This window comes from Olea europaea, unplaced genomic scaffold (assembly GCF_002742605.1).
Source record: "Olea europaea var. sylvestris unplaced genomic scaffold, O_europaea_v1 scaffold1450, whole genome shotgun sequence".
Classification (NCBI taxonomy): Eukaryota; Viridiplantae; Streptophyta; class Magnoliopsida; order Lamiales; family Oleaceae; genus Olea; species Olea europaea.
In genome coordinates, this window is record NW_019232046.1 from 116188 (window position 1) to 138854 (window position 22667).

The window sequence follows — 22667 nt, forward strand, 5'->3', positions numbered from 1 at the left end:
TTCGCAATGTGCATTGCACTTTGCCGTATCCTTCTACTCTACAACAACATTAGAGCCTATAACAAATGGGTGGGGGGTATTCTGAAAGATCTAGGCAACATTTTTGTCCATGCAAAAAATAGTTTTTCTTGTAACGATTTTTTTCCTTCATCTATAAAATCTTTAGCGACAAATATGTGTTGTTACAAAAAATGGACCCTATTGCATCACAAACCCTTTATTGCAAAAAATAAAAATTTGTCGCCATAAGTTTCCCCCAAAAATATTTTGGCACCTTGCTTCCCTCATATTTTTGGTGACATTCTTTACTATTTGTCACAACTTCTCACATTTCACTACAACTTTTTATGTTGCCTTATATTTTTTGATACTTATTTTTTCATCACAATCTTCGTGACAAACATTAAAAAGTGTCGCGTTAAGTCATTTATTGCTACAACTTTTTGTGTGTCACAAAAAATCTTATCGCGAAATCATTGTTTTATTATCATTTACTTCCTTAAATGGTCGAGCACACGCCTATAAAATGGAAGATTGGGATTAGAGATATGGCAGGCAGATGGTACAATTGGGGGATATTGCTATATAAGTAGTAACTTCTCACGTTCTTCTCAATAATCTGTACACTACGATTCTTTAAATTGAGATTGGGGACGAATAATTGAGGCTTAAAGAAGTATAGAGGGCCGTAAAAGCCACGTTTCACATATGACGATTTTTGTAAGTGAGGAAGATTTGGCTAGGTTATAATTTTTTTAATTACTATAACTTGACACGAGATTTTTCGTGTGACACATCAACAAAAAGAGGAACAAAATCTTGTGTATGATGAATGTAGTGCAACGTTTCAAAGATGAGAGACCATTAGGAAATAGTTTAAAGTTTGATGAGTAAATCGTCCTTAGTATACATTGGTCAGTAATAAAATATTTTACTTCAATGATTTCGTTGAGTTGTAATTTTTTAATAGTTATAACTTGCCAAATGAAATTTTTCGCGCTATACATCAGCAACGAGTGGAAAGGAATCTGGTGGATGATGGATGGAATTTAAAGTCTCAAATACGAGTGACCATTGAGAAGCAGTTTGAAACTTGATAAGTAAACCATGACATAGTATAATTTGGGTAAGATGAAACATTTTACTTCAAAAAGTGCCAAATATTTGTCTGTAGACCTTTAGAGGAAGTGAGCTGATCTCAAGAAAACCCATTATTGAGAAACTTACTGTAAACCAAGAAGGGTTCACTTACAAAAATATCCATAAATTTAGGATAAAAGTGTTTTAGAAGTAAAAAGTAATGTTTAAAATTAAGGCCCTGTTTGGTAGTCATTTTTTTCAAAATGTATTTTTCTCTCTCTTCTTTTCAACCACACATTCTTTATTAAAATAATATTACATGTAAATCAAAAACTTTTCCTTATTTTTCAACCACACATTTCATATCAATTACACATTTCACATCAATTTACAATTCTAAAATGTATTTTTACATAAAAATGCCTATCAAACACCCCCTAAATATCACTTTTATTAAAAAGTATATGCTACTTTTATAAAAAGTGATCCTTGTCACAAAAAAAAAAATGACATAAATTCAAAAAAGTAACAAATAGTAAAAAAGTGAATGAAATTTAATAAGTAACAATACTAATAAATGTTAAATACTCAAAAAAAGTGAGAGACACTAAGCCTATATTTGAGCCACATTATCTTCATAAGAATGAATTTTTAAATAGTGTATTAATGAGAAATGTGTAGTTAAAAAATAAAGAAAAGTTTTTGGATTTGCAGATAATATTATTTTATTGAAGAATGTGTGATTGAAATGATGTCAAATCACTGTTTAAGAATATGTATTTTTTGAAATAATATGGGTCAAACATCCCTAGAAAAAGTAACAAAACGCCAATCAAAATCTTAGAAAACAATTCAATAATGTGACAAAAATTTAAAAAGTAACAAACACTCCAAAAAAGTGCGAAATAATATTTACGTCAATTTGTTTGTTGATGAGAAGCTGCCTGTAGCTGTAGCAATAGACGATTATGTACCCCCTAACTTTTCAATTATATGTGTTTCAATATATCCTCTAACATCATCAGTTCATGTCATTCTTCCTCCTTTCTTTTTCCCTATGAGATGATCATCCAAAGCGACAACATAACAATGTCAATTAGGATAATTAAGAGAATTAGAACTAGAAAAGCAAGAAATTTTAAAATAAGAATGCAACGGACATATTAAAAATTGTCGAGGATATTTACAAATGCACCATATACAGATATTGTTTTTACACTTCCAGTTGTTAAATATTTGAAAGTTGCAATTTAAATATCTATCTAGATGTTAGTCTATGTGGATAATAATTGCAATACTCACTATATAAAAATGACGGTGCAACTACTACTCTTGAAATGGATCTTACTATATTTTGTAATCATATTTCCAATCATTTTGTTGAAGTCAAATTGTTTGCATATAAATATCAAGATAACATCAATGAAGACATACATAGAACCTTTGTTATTATCTTCTCTTCTCTAGCTCTGTAATCATAGTTCCAATCATTTTTGTCAAAGTCAAATTTTATGCATATAGATACCAAGATAACATCAATGAAGAAATACATAGAATCTTTTTTATTATCTTCTCTTCTTTAGGTCTTCGATATTGTTATGGGTATTTTATTATATGGAATATGAAGTTAACGTGGAGATTTTTTTATAGTTAAAATTAATCAGAAAGATACTTTGTTTGATTTTTTAGATGATAAACCATACACAGCCCAACAAAAGCACAACTACTGAAATAACCAAAGTAATAATTTTCCATATCTTTCATCCTGTCATTTATCAACTGATGATAGTAAATGTATTGCCGAAAAAGAAATATCTCGAAATTCCTAAATTAGACCCTTCCCCCAAAAAAAAAAATGATCTTGTTAGCCACTGCCTGCGGATTGTGACGAAGAACAAAAAAGAGGAGAAGATAGGCATGAAAGAGAAGGAAGAAGAGAAAAAGCCCAATTCAAAAGGCGAAAAAGGAAAAACAAAAAAAAACAATGATTTTCCTTTTACATCATTTCACACACATACACACACACACACACACAAAGGGCCAAATGAGGCCCCTTCAGTTTTGGGCCTGAGGCAATGGCCTCATTGGCCTTTGCACAGGACCGAGTCTGGTGGTAGGAATGGAAATGACCAATCAGAGGATTGAAAGGAAAAAACTAAAAATGGGAGTAAATCTGACCAAGCAAATAATTTTGTAAAGGATATGTAAGATGAGTAGGAGAAAATATGGACTATAAAGCTTCACTTTTACTATTTGATTTAGATTTTGTAAAAATTAGTGATAAACAATTTTTAAATTGAGAAAATAAGTATTTAAAAAACATTTAGGAAAAAAAATTCAAGGTTTAACATCTATTTGTCATGTCAAACTATTTAACCTTATAAGATTATTATCTTCAATTAACCTAGAATTCTTTGTATTCCATATTGCTCAACTTAGAGCGTGGTGTCACAGACCTAGTTTTGGGCTGCGGCCCGGGGGACGTTAGTGTGGGCCGTAAATTAGTGGTGCTTTCAATCATCAAACTTTCACAATTAAAGAAGAAATGCTCTTATTCTTTGAATGGCAATATGCCACTTGGTATTCTTCTCGAATCCCGTTTTCACCATTTAGGTAGTCGAAGAAGCCTTGAAAGTAAATATATTAGCAAATGGTTTCGAAAGATTTTGACCAATTTTCATACTGAAAAACTTAAAACAGTTCGAGAAAAACTCAAACCTAACTCAAAAAATTTAAAACAATTTTAGTAAAAACTTAAACCTAAATGAAACAATTTAATTTAGTTTCAAATCACAATTTTAAATTATAGTTAAATTGTTCGATTTGATTCCAAGTTACTGTTGAAATTTTGAAAATCCAAATCAATCTGTTATATTGAGATTTTCTTGGATTAAAATAATATAATTAACAGGTTCATGTAAAATTAGCCATTGTTTGAGTCGCGTTTTTTCAAAATTTATTTTCAATCACACATTCTTCAATAAAATAATTTTACACGTAAATCCAATTTTTTTCATCCACATATTCTCTAAAAAAATTAAGAGTACCGCTATTTACATCCACAGTTTTTATATGTACATCCACTTTAAAAAAAAAAACTATATTGTATTTTTTATCTTATATAAATTTACCTAAATAGATATATATAAAATTAAATAAAAATATATTGTTCTAAATTCATCCACTAATATTTATTTTTTCCATAATATTTTTAAACCTTTTTTATATTCGTTTAGAGTTTATGGTTAATTAAAATTCTAATAATCATATATAAAATATCATCTTTAACTAAAATCATGAAACCCTAATAATAAAATATCATCTTCAAGGGAAATTTTAGAAAAAAAAAAATCAACAAATTATCAGAGTTATAATTCTTTCATGATATGAAAATTGGAATATTAATTTTTATGCCCTTTTAAGTATTGATTTGACAAATGAAAATATACAAGAAATTTCAAAATAAGTTTCAATATCTGTCCAAATATTCTCACATTATAAAATGAAACAAACTTAAAATTATTAACCGAAATACAAACAACCAAAATTATGAGCATATAAGCACAAAAGAAATTTAATTAATATATGATTCGTGGAGGAATTTGTTTGATTGCGCAATATACTATATAAATTCAAGAAAAGAGATTAACATTTATAACTAAATATTACAGTACCGACATGACATTATAGAAAAAAAAGAATCAGATTAAACATTGACAGTGATTGGATGAATCTAGTGATTCTCAAAATTGTATTAAAAATATATAGTGGGATGTATATATCAAATTTGTATAGATCTATAATATATAAATGAATGAATTTAATAAGAACAATATTAAAATTTGACGCGGATGAAAATATTAATTTTTTAATAGAAATGTATATAGAGTGGGGTACATATATAAAAACTATGAGTATGAATAATGGTACCCAAAATTAATATTAAAAAATACTTCTTTTTATTTTTTCCAAAATGGGGCTCAAATAAATGCTTAAATTAACGATTTCAAAACACGATTTTAGTTCAATTTGATAATTTTTACACTAGTCCCCCCTACTTGGAAGTTGGAAGGGTGTGATTAAAATCATATCAAAGGTTAAAATTAAAATCGTAGACTTATATAAGGGGAATAACTTGTTTGGTGAAGAGAGTTTTTGAAACAATTTAGAGGGTCATGCTATTTGTACATGTCATTTTATACTTTGAGTTATTCGATTCCACCTCCTCCTCTCACATGAGAATCGGGCCCCCACATTGTGGCCTCCACGTGAAACCCCGCCCCATGTGAGAGGAAGAGTGAAATCGTGTAAATCAAAGTGTAAGCTAACAAGTACAAATAACTTAATTCAACAATTTATCATTCTCGCGTGTGCCGTTGCAGACCTTTCCTTAACAAGTCCACCCCAAAAACATCAAATTCAATGTTCAAATGCTCCCCGAACCCAATAAATATATCATCAGAAATTGAAATCTAAAAATCCCCATTTCAAAAATCACGCCTAAATTCTTGATACACCTTTCGATCTATCAAAAATCCGACAAAAATCGCCCCTTTATTGGAAATTCGTATGCATATTTATTTATGATTAGAAAGAATGTATAGCAATTTCAAGGAGCAAGCAATCGAGTACGTGCGACAAGCGGTGGCGGAAGACAATGCCGGGAACTACACGAAGGCCTTTCCTTTGTATATGAACGCCTTGGAGTATTTCAAGACCCACTTGAAGTACGAAAAGAACCCAAAAATTAAGGAGGCTATCACTCAGAAGTTCACGGAGTATTTGCGCCGGGCAGAGGAGATCCGGGCTGTGCTCGATGAAGGTGGGTCCGGTCCTGCTGCTAATGGGGACGCGGCTGTGGCCACGCGACCCAAGACCAAGCCCAAAGACGGGGGAGGGAATGATGGGGAGGATGGGGATAAGGAGAAGCTAAGGGCTGGGCTGAATTCTGCTATCATTAGAGAGAAACCGAATGTTAAGTGGAACGATGTTGCGGGTTTGGAGAGCGCAAAGCAGGCTTTGCAGGAGGCTGTGATTTTGCCCGTGAAATTCCCGCAGTTTTTCACTGGTAATTTGTGTTTTCCTCTCAATATTGGTTGCTGATTTTTGATAAATAGCTAGAGGCATTGGAGTTTATTATGTTTTGTGTAATTTCCCGTTTACTTGGAATAGGTATAATTAACTTGATGAAATATTAATAGTATTCATCATTATCGTATAAGAGTTGTAGCGCATGGATGTAGTAGAAGGCATAAGTTTAATCTGAGAGTAGTATGTACGCTCAAGTTCATTTCTTTGTGGTGATGTTGATTGTTAATGATATATGTCTAATAATCCAATTTTATGTTGCTCAGAATGCAGCCTGCAATATTGCTGAAATGTAGTAATGGCTTATCATGCTGCCTTTATGTGTAATTTCAATTACTTTACTTACCAGAGAAAGCAAATCCAAATCAAAGTGTACTGCAAGGTTATCTTTACACATCTTTGTGCGCATTATTGTACTTTCCACATGAACATCAGAGACCCCCTAACTCATGGTTCCATCTATGTGTATCGATAGTATTTCTTGGTCAAAATAAGGCTTTCTATTTATTTATTTATAGAGAAACAGGTAGTTTCATATTTTTATGATTTATTTGGTGATCCATCCGTAGTGCTATAATCATTGGATACTAAGGCCAATATGGTTCATTTGGAGTTCTTCGAGTGGAACCCTAATTGTGAAATACAAGGAGCTAGACACTGCATGTGATATTTCCGTAGATGATAGATTATGTTGTTGACAGGGTAAAATATACTTTCCGTCCAGTATGGATGCTTTATAGGCATATTATAGCTGCATACTGATAATTAATTAATGTGACCATGATCTATTAGGACTTCTTTATCTTACTATGGGCGGTAGCTCTAGTCATGCTTCGTATGAAGGGTCAAGTAGCAAAATGACTTAAAAAGATCTATGAAATTGTTGGCTTGCTAGGTTATAACATGCAATTAAGGAAATTTCTGGACTTTTGAGGAGTAAATGAGAGAACTGAAGAATTTGTAGTTTTTGGTCAGCAATTATGGTTTCTTAGCTTTGTATTTTGTGTGGAGATCATAGAAATTGGATTTCGTATTTGGCTAGCATATATATTAATGATCCATTTGTGAACAATTTATTTTAAGACAATTGTGAAATTTCTTATTAAATGAAGAGGTAATGAGATTATTTCTGTTTCTACTAATATTCTGGAAAGTATTATTTCTGTTTCTACTAATATTCTGGAAAGTTGATGGAGTAGGTTAAGGGTTAAATCAGTTGAGGTTTCAACTTTTTAGTGTTTTCAAAAAGAATGGAGAGTGGTATATGTGGAGTGCTACTTTGTTTTATTTAAGTTGTGTTTCTTAGTGGCTACAAGTTGTTTTTCTTTTGGAAGACTTTGTTAATAGATTCTGTCATGGATATCTTGCACTCAAAGAATTTGTAAACAAGTGAAAGCAATTGCAGTGGGGGTGAGAAAAGTATGGTTGAGATCTTGGGATAGTAGCATCTTATTGCAGTTTAAAAAGAGCCATTCACGATAAGAAATCCAATTTTGAGTTATATCCAAGTGGATGGTGTGAAAATAGGAAATATGCATTAACAGGTGGTGAAGGCTATAACAGAGCGTTGTAAGATTCAAGTTGTACTTGAATTAACCCAATCCCTAATTCATCCATGAATTGCACTCTTATTCATGTATTATGCAGTTTTTTTTGCACTAAAAATCTATCTTCATATTTTTGTGTAATGTGCTGATGTCCATAAAATTTCTATAATTCTTATTTTCTGTATGTTTTTGTCATTTCTCTAATAAATAGTGGACCATTTTATCATGTATATGAAAAGTGAAAACAAAAGGATTCAGATCAAGGTAAAAGTAGTTGGTTTCCCACCACTTCCTGCTTATTTTCTCTGAAAACCTTATGTTGCAAAATCATTTGATTTTTGTCTCCTTGTTCACATAATTTCTACTAGCACTAGTTCTTAAAATTTATGTATGAGTGCCTTTGTATTAGAACTTTTTTTGAAAGAAGAAAAGCCCATCTTACATCCTGTCTTGCTTAATTTGTTTAGTGTAAAACTACATAATAGAAGAATTGCTCCAATAATGCAAATAATATTAGCAGACTTGTCAGCCCCTGGCATACACACAAAAACAGTGAGAGACAAAGAGAGGGCGAAATAGAGACATAATGGAAAGAAAGAACACTCCATCCTGTTTTGGTTACACATAGTTGGAGAAAAAGTGTTGTGTTGTACAGCACAGTCCTTATTTTGATTTATAATATAGATTGTTATCTCATGTGATATTAGGAAAGAGGCGCCCATGGAGAGCTTTTCTTTTATATGGTCCACCTGGAACAGGAAAGTCGTACCTAGCAAAGGCTGTTGCTACTGAGGCCGATTCAACATTTTTCAGGTAACTTACCTGTACTAATGCGGCTCTTGCATTTATCTTTTTTACTTTCCAAGTTGTTGGAAAATTGGTGAGGGCTTCAAAAGTTTTCTGCCGAGCAGTCAATTTTTAGATGAATTGTTCTTCTTGGCTTAATGGTGAGGTAATGGTGGTTTGGATGCTAACTACTTGTAGAGCAGCCAAATGGATGTTTGTAATTGTTTTAACTCCCAGCCTATGATGCACAGACACACCAGCAAGGCTGGAGCCTGGGGTTTTAGTGTTTGAGTCGTAATGAACTCACGTCAACCTGTTGGACATGTCCTACATGTGGGGTGTATGTCCTGTGTTTTTTTGTCCAACCTGCTGTTGATGTGATACTTAGTTGTCCGGCATTGCTCAAACAATTTTTCAATATATAGAATAAGTATTAAAAATGGCGAACATAGATATTAAGATAAACTAGAACCAGGGCAGATTTATTAAAATGCAAAATGGCCATGTAAAATGGAAAGAACTGAAGGAAAACTTAGATATCTCGATTATTCTCTAGGTAATTTTCGAGGTTGTTAGATCAACAATTAGTAAAACTGAGAGTGGGGAGGGGAGATGGGAACAGATCTTTGGAAGAGGGAGTTGAGAGGAGATGGTGAGACAAGAGGAAGAATCTGTTTCTGCTTCATTTTTCCCAGCTTTCTTATCACTCTCTTCTGTGCTGAACTATTAAATGTTGAGTTTGTTCTTCAGTTGTCTGAATTTATTTATTTATTTATTTTTTTGTATCTCTAACTTGATATTTTGCATGATAGGACGATAAACAATTATTTCTAATTACTCTATTAAAGTTAAACCTACCTGAATATGGAGTATCAAGAACCTTTTTGGCATTTGATTGTGGCCTATTTTTTGTCCCTGCAATCTTTTGGCTCCTGTAATAGGTCAACAATCCATGATGCTTGAGGACAGTTCTTAGATTCACAGTTAAAGAGAAATGCTTAATGGGTGCTCCTCTCGCTCCGCATACAACAACAAACTACGCCCTTTCTCACTAAATTGAGTCAGCTACGTGAATCCTTTTTCACCATATCATCAGGTTTGTTGCTAGATTGAAAGTAATTAGATCTTTAGCAACTACCACAAGCCAAGTTAATTTTGGTCTTACCCTCTTCAGGCTTCATCTGTCGCAATTGCGTCACTCTTATGAAAGGGGGTCTCTTTAGGTTAATGCAAAATGTTATCATCATAGTTTTCCTTCCTTTAGTTTATCCTCAATTGGTGCCACCTCCATTTGTTTTCATGCATAAAATTCAAATTTGAAGCATAAAAACTGTTACTTGGCTGAGATAAGATGCTTTTTTTCTTCATGCATGTTTCCCCTTTTTCATATGCTATTTCTATTTCAGATGGTTCAATCATCAAGCACTTAAGTCGTAAAGTTGGCAAGTGCCAACTGCTTTTCTTTTGCAGCATTTCTTCTTCGGACCTAGTTTCAAAGTGGATGGGTGAAAGTGAAAAGCTAGTTTCAAATCTTTTCCAAATGGCTCGAGAAAGTGCCCCCTCTATTATATTTATTGATGAAATAGATTCTCTATGTGGCCAGCGTGGTGAGGGAAATGAGAGTGAAGCTTCCAGACGAATCAAAACAGAATTACTTGTTCAAATGCAGGTAGTATTCAAATTTGTCATCTTTGATCTTTCTGACAGACTATTTTTAACATCTCTTTTCAAATCGTCTTGTTAGTCAGTTTTGTGATTGCTTTTATTTGATAGCTGCTGTGACCGTAGTCCACCAGAACATATGTTCTTATAGTAGTAATTAGGTCTCAGAGTTCTAAAGTTAACCTTTTGGCTTTTACGGTTATCTAAATCAGTGTCACCTGGCTCACCTATAAGAATTGTTCATTCAGTAGGTTCATTTGGTTGATTATTTCCTACTGGTGACTCTTATTCTACCTCAAGCTTCCCATTTGCCAGGTGCTAATCCATTGAACTCTTCGGAGATAGATCACATTTATACTCATGGTACTGTAACTGACCAAGAGGCAAAAGGAAAGGAAGAATTATGAAACTGAGACTTGAGATTATATTTATATTCTTTAAACTCATGGTACTGCAACTGACCAAGAGGAAAGATTGTCTTCCCGAAAGGAAAGGAAGAATTATGGAACTGAGATTTGAGATTGTTCTTTTTCCATTTTTTGTTGCTAGTTAGTATTGACATTGTCTGTGATGCTACATGTCATGCATAATATCAGCAATTTAATCTCTATTATTTTCTGATGAACTGGACCTGATCCAATCTAATTAAATGTTTAGGGGGTAGGACACAATGATGATAAAGTTCTTGTTCTTGCTGCCACAAATACTCCTTATGCTCTGGATCAGGTAACGGCCATTTCAATTTATCCTGTGTCTGAACTGCAAATATTGTCTAAAATTTATGATTTCTCATAGGCTATCCGGAGACGATTTGACAAGCGAATATACATTCCTCTACCAGATTTGAAGGCACGACAACACATGTTCAAGGTATGAGATTTGTTTTTCTTCTTTTGCAACAAGATAAATGAACATAGAATAATATTCTCTTGCTTGTGGCTTAAATTATGCAGGTGCATTTGGGAGATACCCCTCACAACTTGACTGAAAGTGATTTCGAAGTCCTGGCTCACAAAACAGAAGGGTTTTCTGGTTCTGATATTTCTGTTTGTGTAAGTGTGTGCGCGTGATTCATTGCTGGCACATATAATTCCCCATATCTTGTATAAGTAGGCACTACTTTCTTAACACTTCATTGAATGTGTATTTTCTTGGCTTTGTAGGTTAAGGATGTGCTATTTGAGCCAGTACGTAAAACACAAGATGCCATGTTCTTCATCAAGTCTTCAAATGGTATGTGGATGCCATGTGGACCAAAGCAACCTGGTGCTGTCCAGATAAGTATGCAGGAGCTTGCTGCACAAGGACTTGCTTCTAAGGTATGGAATGGGGTGTACTTAACGACTTATTCTCATGATTTGACCTTGGAAAACATTACATTGTGCAATCACAGAGTGAAAAGAACTAGGGCTGGGCAAATCTCTCGAACCGAATCGAATCGAACCGAAACCGAACCCGAACCTGAACCCCATGGTTCTTGTCAAATTAAATACCCGAACGGGTATCTAAATTGAGAACCGACGGGTATTGTTCGGTTCAAGACCAAGAACCGAAGAACCGAATCTTTCTAATTTTTTTTATATTGAATAAATCAAATTATTTTAATTTTAATTTTTTTTAAATAAATTAACAATTTCTAAATCCAAATTTTTGGCCAAATAATTTGTTTTATTTCTAATTTTTTAATTTTTGGCCAAATTACCCATTTTATTGTTACATTTCTTAGCCCAACAAAGATCCAACCCACTAAATAACCCTAAATACCTACGCTAAAGTGCATAACGCTGTCTCGACTCTCACACTCACTCTCGCAGCCTCACTGACATTCTAAAACTTATACAATCGCCGACCGACACTGTGACCTCCAATCGAAGTTGAAGCTGTGATCTTCGTTGATCGAAGCATTGACCGTAGCGATCATTTGAACAAGGTCCAAATTTTTGGCCCAATAATTTGTTTTATTTCTAATTTTTTAATTTTTGGCCAAATTACCCATTTTATTGTTACATTTCTTAGCCCAACAAAGATCCAACCCACTAAATAACCCTCAATACCTACGCTAAAGTGCATAACGCTGTCTCGACTCTCACACTCACTCTCGCAGCCTCACTGACATTCTAAAACTTATACAATCGCCAACCGACACTGTGACCTCCAATCGAAGTTGAAGCTGTGATCTTCGTTGATCGAAGCATTGACCGTAGCGATCATTTGAACAAGGTAGTCTACTAGTCTCTGACATTCTAAAACCATTGAATGTGTCATTAGTAGTATTTATATAATTTTGTTATAAATGTTAAAAAATGTAATTATGGTACGGAACGGAACCGAACCCGAACGGTTCCATAATTATATTTGAACTCGACGGTTCCATTTACTTGATACCCAAAAATTGTGGTTCGGTTCGAACTGACCCGCGCCCATCTCTAAAACGAACAGTAAAACGCACAGGTAATTGATGCATGACTAAAAATTAAGATGTTAGCTCTTTGATTCTATGAAACTTGAAAACACATGGTTCATAGAAAGCACCTTCCTCTACCTAAAATATGGACAATAGATGTTTTTGTCATGCTTATTGCCCTTGCAATATTGACTGCATCTCATCTTGTGGAGGATACATGCTTTGTAGACCTAATGGTCACTGACATGGTAGTTGAAATTCACCTCAGTGCACGATGAGTAAATATTTTAATAGCTTCGATATGCAATCAAATTTGTCCAATCTTATTACTTCTTTCCCCGACAAATACTATGCTTATCAATTTAAGTTAATCTTGGGCCTGATTAATGCCTCTGCAGATCATTCCACCTCCAATATCAAGAACGGATTTTGATAAGGTGCTAGCAAGACAGAGGCCAACAGTGAGCAAAGCCGACCTTGACGTGCATGAGCGATTCACAAAGGAGTTTGGAGAGGAAGGTTGAGGAATTTGAGGTGCATATACTGCTTCTCTTCACGCAATTGTTGTCCGTTTGTATTTTGTTATGTCAAACATAAGCTTCTTTGAACGGGAAGGTGAACGTGACCTTCCTTTTTGACCATATCGTGCACGAAATGAGTCGATATTTCACAAATTGCATGTATTTTTATTAGAGAGAATGATGAAATTGTCGCCTGGATATTTGTTAATATGGTGTATGCACGTGTAATGCTAATTGCTGTTGGGTTGATACGATATGATATTGTCCCAACACAATCCTCTTAAACCTTTCAACTTGTTGGAATGTTTCGAAAAATATTTTTCTAGATCAGTAGTTTACTAACCTTAAAATACTTGGCAAATGAGTTTTATACCGTTGAAGAATTTACGAAACATCTCCCTTCACATTTCTCATTCCCTCTTCTCTTTGCTCGTTGCTGCTTCTGGACCTTTAAATAGCGATCTCCTTCTTTTGGTTGGTAAAGGAATTTCATTGCTCACAACGCTGACTCGATACTTTCCCTTATCTTTACTTTCATAGTCACTATCAGCAACAATTGAACTGTGGTCAAGGACGACCACAAACTCGTAATCACCTGATCCCGGTTCTTTCTGTATGGCCTTCTTCTGGAAAATTTGGTTCGCTTGTTGCTGTGCGCACTGAGAAATGTATTGATTATTATAATGTCTAAAGGAAATGTAACCAAAATTCACGAAAAAAATGAGTCGAGGACATTTTTAGATCATAACTATAGAAAGAATCTTAGAATGAAATGAAGCATGATTTTCTGTCTTTAAACGTTGCAGGCACCTTTTATAGACACAGACACCTTCGAAGGTATTCAAGCCTACTATTTTCCCACAGCGTGAATCGGTAAGTCGACGTTAGTTTTACCCCTGACAAGGAACAACGTACCACATTAAACTTATATTTTTTTACAGTCATATGCAGTATTAAAATTTACCTGTTGTTTGAGCCCCATTCTTTTTATAAGAATAAATTTTTGAATAGTGTATTGATGGGAAATATAATTAAAATATAAGGAAAAATTTCAAATTTACATGTAATATTATTTTATTGAAGAATGTATGGTTGAAATGATGTCAAATCATCGTTTACGTTTGACTTGTAGAGAGTGATAAACTTGCAATATTGAAAATTCGTTGATAAAGTTTGAGGAAATCATAAATCATAAAAAAAATAAGTGCTCATGTAACATTTACCGTTAAATGACGAAACTTTCAGGTGCTTTGCCCTAATAACTGGCCTCACAGCAAGGATTTCTGAAATATAATTTGCTCAACAAAATTTTCCCACAATAACAGTTTCCAACCTGCATAATCAATTTGTTTCGCGTTTAGTGTTACTAATAAAATCAAATAGGTATAAGAAAGAAAATAACAAGGAACATATGAACGCAATTTTAAAAATTATGTGAACATACATTTTTGATCACATATCAAGAATAATTCTAATAATACCTACAATAATATTATTCTACAAAATAAGTTATTTCTTTCTATATTAATTAGAATTTGTATAATAAATTCAGCTCAATACAAGGTAAACATCACGAAAGGTAAATATAAATAGTGCACGAGATTACTTTTATCTTTATTCATGTCCATATATTTATGCAATTCTTGGATTTCAGTAGAATGGAATGTTGATAGTATAATTGAACTGTGATCTTTCTCAATCTTCTGAACCCTTGCTTTTCCAGACTTATTTCATTGTGTTTCTCCAGACTTGATATTTGAAACTAGCTAATTTTACAAACGCGTTGACTATCAAGAACGTTTTACTCAAAATCCCTAATATGCAGTGATATTATGATCATCTAATCCTATTTTCAACAAAATATCTGATTAAAAGAAATCAATGGGCGAAATATTAATCTACTATATATTGAAGAAAGAAATCTTGAATTTTTTGGTTTATGTTCATACACATTGTAAAAGAATTATAAATTTCTTATGGAATGTATAACGCTCGTTAAAAACTGACATAAGGCACGAGTAAAGATATAAAACCACCACCTATGTATTTATTATTAGTTGTAGTTATCACTTAATATAGGCAGGAGTAAATATGACAGTAGATAGAGCAATAGTATGTGATGCAAAGCGATGAACTACATTAAATATTTTTATCTAACTTCTAATAAAAAAGGGAATGAGCGTTAATTATTCATGCAGTAATAAATGAATCCAATTTTAGATGTCATTTTTTATTTTTTATTTTGTTTATGTCAAACAAATATTCTTCCACACATTATCCCACTAGCATTAAAAAAATAATTATGTCAAACAAATGTTCTTCTACACATTATGCCATTAGCATTAAAAAAAAAAAATAGCAAATATAAATCGCTATGAGCAAAAAAAAAAAAAAAAAAAAAAAAAAAAAAACCCCATAAAAAAAAAAAAAAAAAAAAAAAAAAAAAAAAAAACCTCACACATGAGCTTTAAAAAATAAAAATAAATATACTCTCCGTACAGTACGGAGAGATGACAAACCACGTATGGAGTAAAAAATGAAGAAAAAACGCTCTGCATAGTACGGAGAGTTGGCTAACTCTTCGTACAGTGGGAAGTAAAAAAAAATCTCTCTGTACAGTACGAAGAGATGACAAACACCATGACAAAACTCTTCGCATGGCGCACAGTGCGGAGAGATGACATTCTGTGCAGACATTATCCTGACAAAGTGCGGACTCTCCGTATGTGGAGTAAAAAAAAAAAAAAAACTTCGCATAACCAACTCTCCGTACAGTGTAAAGTTAAAAAAAAAAAAAAAAACTCTCCGCAAAGTGATTGTTTCGTGCGTTGCACGAATTTTGTATTTATCATATTTTTATTAGTGTATGAATTTTAGTTTTTTAGAAAGTTTTTGAAACAATGAAATATTTCCATGATATAAGAAAATAATTGCAAATTATTTTTACAATTGCATAACAGTATTGTGTCATCTATAAAAAATATATTTGTATATTTCATAGTTGAATAAGAAATATACGAGATTATACAAATTATTTTGCTTGTATTCTTTGTTAGTGTTGATATGATTGAGTTGAATGTGAAGATTATATTTTTAAATTTTGTGCAATTCAATATTGGAAAATTGAAGATTGAGCATTATATTTATATGCATTTATATTTTATGCTTCATATATATTTAATATTTATTTTTATGCTTATGTTGAAAAAATAAAAATTTGGAAATTTTTTTGAAATTTGGTTTGGTAAGTGAATGTACGGTGTTCTGCATTTTCGGTATTTGTAAGTACAAAAATCGGTTTATAAAAATACAGTAAGTTATAAATATGGTAGACAGCATATACGATAAGCTGTAAATACGGTAAGGTGAAAATACGGTAAGTTGTTTGCAAATACGGTAAGCTGCAAATACGATAGGCAATATATACGGTAAGCTGTATATACGGTAAGCTGCATATATAGATTTATAATTTGTTATAAATGTATAAAATTTATTTAATATTGAATTTCTTAAGTATTAAATGTTGTAATTCAATATTGTTTCCTTTTTTATAATTGTATTTCCGAGAACTAAAAAAAAAAAAAAGTGGTTATGAAATTACTAATTTTTAAATTTGTTTTTTTATTGAAGATAAAAATAATTTTTTTATGTTATTTGTAAAAAAAAAAATTATTGTAATTTTATTAGGGTAATAAGAAGATTTATTATGCATTTTTATTTTTTGTATTTTTTGAAGAATTTTGTTTATAATAATTGACAAATATTTTTTCACACACGCATCATGCCAACAACATTAAAAAAATAATAATAATTTTAGTATATATAAATTTCATGAGATAAAAAAAAAATCTCCGCACATGAGAAAAAAATAAAATGAAAAAAGACTCCGCAAAGTGCGGAGATATGACAAACTATCTCTCCGCACAGTGTGAAGAGAAAAACAAAAACTCTCGAGACTTTATTTGCAAGTTCCAAGAGACCTTTTCTCAAATAACTTTTGAGCAGTGCATTGAACAATTTAATTTCTGGCCTACAATTTGAAAGTATAATTTCATTGAAAATTGTATCCGCTTCTAATGTCCAATAGCTGTTATCAAGTAAGTGTAAAATATTAAATTTGGATGGTACCCTAGAGTCTCAATTTGTGAAAGCAATTACATGGTACTATCAATATCCCCTTTTTTGCATAACTCACATATTGTTTTATTGCATAAATTACGAGAAAGCTCATTTCCAATATCGTAAATATGATTTGCATACTCAGAAATTGAACTGTGACTGAAAATTAAATAAGACATAATTGATTTTGAGTCATATTTTTCGACTTTGTTTCGTTGTATATACAAAAAAATTTACAATCTTGAAATTTGATTTGTAATTAAGGAATTTGAAAACAACTCTTCGCACTGTGCGGAGAGTTTTTTCTCTTTGTATTATGCGGAGAGCTAATTTTTCATCTCTTCACACTGTGTGGAGAGTTTTTTTTTTTTTACTCCGCACTGTGCAAAGAGTTTGCCAATTCTCTGCACATGGTTCAACTCTCTACGTACTATGCGAAGAGATTAACTTTCTTCACATAGTGCGGAGAGTTTTTTTTTTTTGGCTCTTCGTACTGTGCGGAAAGTTTTTTTTTTTTTTTTCCAATTTTACAATTTTGAATTACACAAATTTTAAAATATAATCTTCACATTCAATTCAATCAAATTAACACTATCAAAGAATACAAACAAAATATTTTGTATATTTCTTATTCAAGCATATTTTTCTAAATAACATACTGCTATGCAATTGTAAAAATAATTTACAATTATTTTCTTATATCATGGAAATATTTTTAGATATTGTTTCAAAAACTTTCGAAAAAAACTAAAATTCATAAACTAATTAAAATACGACAAATACAAAATTCGTGTAATGCACGTGATAGCGACTAGTTATTGTATAACATACAATGCTTGAAGAAAATCTGAAATAAAAATTGAACTTTGAGATAGAACGACATGTTATCTTATTACTTCACCATAGAAGAGAATTAATAATAGTTTAGAAGGACAATATCTAGAATTCTAATTCCTCATCACCTCCTTTCAAGAATAAAATGTATGGAAACATGTATAAACAATGAAATTTGATCACCAAGATGGATTTTAAGAAATTCTAAAAATTTAGTTCGAGTGAGAAAAAAAAATTATGAATGATTTTAAACAAAATGGTCAATAAGTTTTATAAGGTCAAAAAATAATTGAAAATATGACTTATCTAGTGAAGCACCAAGGTTTTTTCAACTCCCCAATATAGCTTGTGTTCCCCACTTGCTTGCATCTAGACAAATAATAACGATAGTTGGCATTTACTAAATCTTAAATAAAGTGGAAAACAAATGAAAAACAAGGTAACTGATATCACAAAAGGTTAAAAAATCATTACGTAAGAGTTACAATCGTAATATCTACATCATTTTTTCCTTTGTATAAAGAAAAAATCAAACTATTAAATTAAAACATGGGTAGAAGTTAATTCGCAATATTGTTCGCTCTAACAAATAATCTAGCTAAGAAACATGATGAACAAATCAAAATAAGAAGAAATTGACATAGAAATTACCCTATAATTTAATAATAAAAAATAGAAAGAATGTCTTCAGTCTTCAGTCTTCAATTCCAAGGACCAGGATATCTTAATGCCTGAAATCCCATAAATTTTTTGATTTTCCTCTATTATTTCTCCGAGCTGATGAATTTTGACGTGTTTTATTTGATCTCTAAGATGTATTTTCCTCCCTTTTCTCTTATTTCTTGACCTAGTTTTGCTCTTTATAGTCCTCAATTTGCTTTGAAATTGGTGCCAAGAATTACCTGAAGTGTCCTCCGAATTTAACTTAAGTTTGGAGTCTCAATTCTGGCTTAACGTCCGGCCACAACATGCATTACTACAGCCGAACTGCGGCAAGCAGGTCTTTATTTGGGACAAAATTACTTCAAAAGGTGAGTAGAATAAGGTTTTAGTGGTTAGGCATTGTACTCTAAGAGGAAACTGTGCACTTTCCCCACAATCAACACGATTCGATAGTCTCCATATAAACAAGCATTGCGATGTATACATTGATTTATTGAGAAAATTCATATACTAGTTAAGCCTTGGGAAACATGATCTTAATGTAACTGCAACACGACTTGTTAACCAATTACTAAAAATTAACATTTAGGACATGTCTGGTAGGGGTGATAGATAACATTGGACATAATTAAAGAAGAAAAAAAAAAGTTAAAATCTTGTTTGTTATTATGTGAATATTTTATACCAATAACACCTTCACGTGTAGGGAGCTAATTTTGCTTTCGATAAGTTGGCCAAAGAAGCATATTCATTGTTATTGATCTATGCATAATTACTCATAATTAATCTATAAGAGCACGTTTAGGAGGCAATACCGGAAATCACAAGTAGTACGCGTTTGGTGTGTTTGATTAGATAAAATATGGCAACTAGTTAATAAGATTTTAATTTTATTTCTTTTTCAATATTGTTATCCTTGTTTGAGCTACATTTTTCAAGGGAATAAATTTTGTAACAGCGATTTTTTGAAGAATGTGTGATTAAAAATTGGAGAAAAGTTTTGAATTTACATGCAAATTATTTTATTATGAGAATGTGTGGTTAAAAATGAGTTTAGAGAAAATGAATTTTTGAATAATGGGCTCAAACTACCTCTTGGATTCGGAGTTTGTTCCAACGGCCGCCACACGTGAGATCCTAATCGTCTTCCTCCTAGTGTTGTTGCCTACTTAGGGAAGGAATATATTACCAAACTTTTTCCATCAAACACGCCATTACTAGATATGATGCAGTATTTTCCCCTGCTTCACAAATTTGTCAATAATGTTATTTAACAATGGAGAAGTGCAATGAAAAATATATTCGGGTTTTGTGGCTATTGGCTAGAGCCTAAGGGAACCCTAGATTTGATACATTTTGAATATGGACCACCAATGCAAAATTGCTTTGTTGAAATTGGCAAAACAAGTGCAAAATGGAAGTCTTTCCGCTTATATTGACAAAATTCCTCTACAGTGATGCATGTTAAATGAACAGAAGTGAATGTATCATAGCAAAGGCCCTGTCCTACCCCTAACATCCATAGAATATAAAATTGGGTAACACTATTTGTACATAATTTTCTGTACATCAAGGTATCCATAAACTCACATAGGATAGGGTCCACTTGAGTAAGCAAAGCCCAATATATAATACTGGACAGTATTGTATAAAATGTTAATAATGATTTCATTAATCTTATTCAATGTTGTTCAATCAAATATATTAAACTGCTGATTGAACCACATTTTTTAGAATAAATTTGTAAAAAGTGATTTTTTGAATAATATATAGTTAAAAAAATGAATTTACAAGAACAATTATTTTATCGGAAGAATGTGTAGTTGAAAATAAATATGGTAGGAAATGCGTTTAAAGAATGGGACTTAATTGTGGGCTAAATATGTTAGTGACAAAAAGAAGGGGCATCCCCAACCCCCAATCAAATAATAATAATAATAAACAAAAGAAAAATGAAAATCATTCAGCCTGTTAATCTGTATACCAGGATGAATTCAGTCACTAAGAGAACCTGATCTAAAGCAAATTTCCGATTTAATGTTTCTACCAGTCGAATGCCTCAAACAATAAGAGATTAATCAATGAACCTCTGAATCCTCAAACAAACAGAAGGAAAAATCCCATGCAATCGTAAAAGTATCCATTTCTGAGCAGGTCCACACTGAAGCAACTTAAATTTGCGCACTGAAAGTGAAATAAACAAGCATTTACAATCTGAGTGAATATTGTGATATAAGAGAGAAATGGTAGGAAAATGGGAACCCTTGGAGAAGAGAAAATGGAAGAAAAGGCATTCCATGGACAGTGAAGAGGACTTTCTTCCTATTGTTCATTCAAGCAGATATATTATTCAAATTATTTTTGGTTTTTCCTTGACATGACTTGGCCTGTGTTGAATATTTGTTCAAAATCAATAAAATGATAATGGACTAATTGTTGGGCTCAATTGTGGAATTGGTAGAATCAAAAGAAATTGAAATATACAAGATTTGATTTTTTGCCTATACGTACGAACATGCTTATTTTTGTGCGTACACGAGATGTATTTTGACAAAATCAAAATCAAAATTTTCTTTTACTAAGTGTACGCAAGGTTTATACTATGCGTACGCATAGTGATAAAAAATAACCGTTGGCTGGTTTTTCAATTTGAAACTTGGGAGCCGTTTTGAATTAAAAGTTGCCACTTTTCATCTTGTTTTGGCACCATTTCGTGATGCATTGATTGAGGGTTATAAATAGATGATGAATGATCAATACAAACATTATTAGAATTATTAAAAAACATCTTGAGATCCATATATCATTCCATATTGAATCAAACTATTGATTTACATTCATATTCAAGATTTTCCTTTATGTTTTTAAAGTTTTAGAGGATTGCACTTGTGCTTTGGTGTTAAATCCTTTACAAGGCTTGATATAATCCTACAAACTGTTTGCCAAAATCTTTAAGCATCTCATTCAATTCCGAGAGGGGGCAAATATAGTTTGAGGACAGCGATTACGCGTTCGAGCCTTCATATTCGTTATGTTTTCCATCTTCTTGATCACATTTTTGGTTATTTGTTTCTTCTCCATTTTCTCCAGTTGAATGTAAATTTTCCAGCAATCTCAAACTATATCTTGTGATGGAGAACGATATAACTTTGGCGAGATCAAGTTGATGAAATCCAGTTCCTGGTTGGATATTTGATGGGCGAACTTCATGTGAAGACTAATACAAACTGAAGTTTTTGTTGATGGAATTGAAGATGTCCTACATTCTAATTCCAGATTTGGTGATGCTATCGTAATCAACATTTCTTTGGCGAAAGAAATTTGAAAAGGTTGAAAAGAAATGATTTCGTTGAAGAATAAAATGATAGAATCCGACATCACGAATTCGATTTCGGTAATGTTCATTTATCTTCTAAAATTTCACTTTGGTAAGTCAATATAATGATCTTCTCACAATGCAATTTAGATGTTTTGTTAAAATATATGCACATTATCAATGATGATATCCCCCATGGATTTAATTTCGATTGTGCATAATTTGTTGAATGTGTTTGCGAAAGTGGAAATATGGAAATTATGATGTTGCATGAAAATTAAAATTGAAAATTAAAATTGTATATTCATTTGTAAGGTATGTTTTATATACATTTGATGAATTTGAATATAAAATTTCATGATCATGTAAAACTTCCTATTAGATGAAGGATCTGAATACTTTGTCCATAATTATGAATTACATAGTCATATAAATTCTTCGACTGATATATTTTATGGATTAAAGCATTTATGATCCTTAGAATATGCTTTATTTATGGATTTTGATCTTATATGCAATTTATGGTGATAATAGAGGCTAATGAAAGATTATTATGTGTTTGTTTGGTATCAACATAAAATTTTTGAAAGAATTATATGATTATGTTCAAGTTGAAATCTTTATTCATTAAGCCTCTCATTTCTAAA

General features: G+C 32.0%; 1 protein-coding gene across 3 annotated transcripts; it reads left to right on the forward strand.

Moving 5' to 3' along the window:
- The first annotated feature begins 5443 nt into the window (after positions 1-5443).
- Positions 5444-14103, forward strand: LOC111376105 (protein SUPPRESSOR OF K(+) TRANSPORT GROWTH DEFECT 1). Of its 3 annotated transcripts, XM_022999034.1 has the most exons (9): positions 5445-6148; positions 8423-8528; positions 9972-10170; positions 10821-10889; positions 10959-11033; positions 11117-11215; positions 11327-11482; positions 12966-13101; positions 13895-14103. In XM_022999034.1, the coding sequence occupies exons 1-8, from the start codon at positions 5677-5679 to the stop codon at positions 13089-13091; spliced, it is 1302 nt and encodes a 433-aa protein (XP_022854802.1). In that variant the 5' UTR covers positions 5445-5676; the 3' UTR covers positions 13092-13101; positions 13895-14103. The 3 variants fall into 3 exon arrangements, with proteins under 3 accessions (XP_022854803.1, XP_022854802.1, XP_022854801.1); XM_022999035.1 differs by lacking the exons at positions 12966-13101; positions 13895-14103 and adding an exon at positions 11978-12096 and having other exon boundaries at positions 5444-6148; XM_022999033.1 differs by lacking the exon at positions 13895-14103 and having other exon boundaries at positions 12966-13381.
- The last annotated feature ends 8564 nt before the right edge of the window (positions 14104-22667 follow it).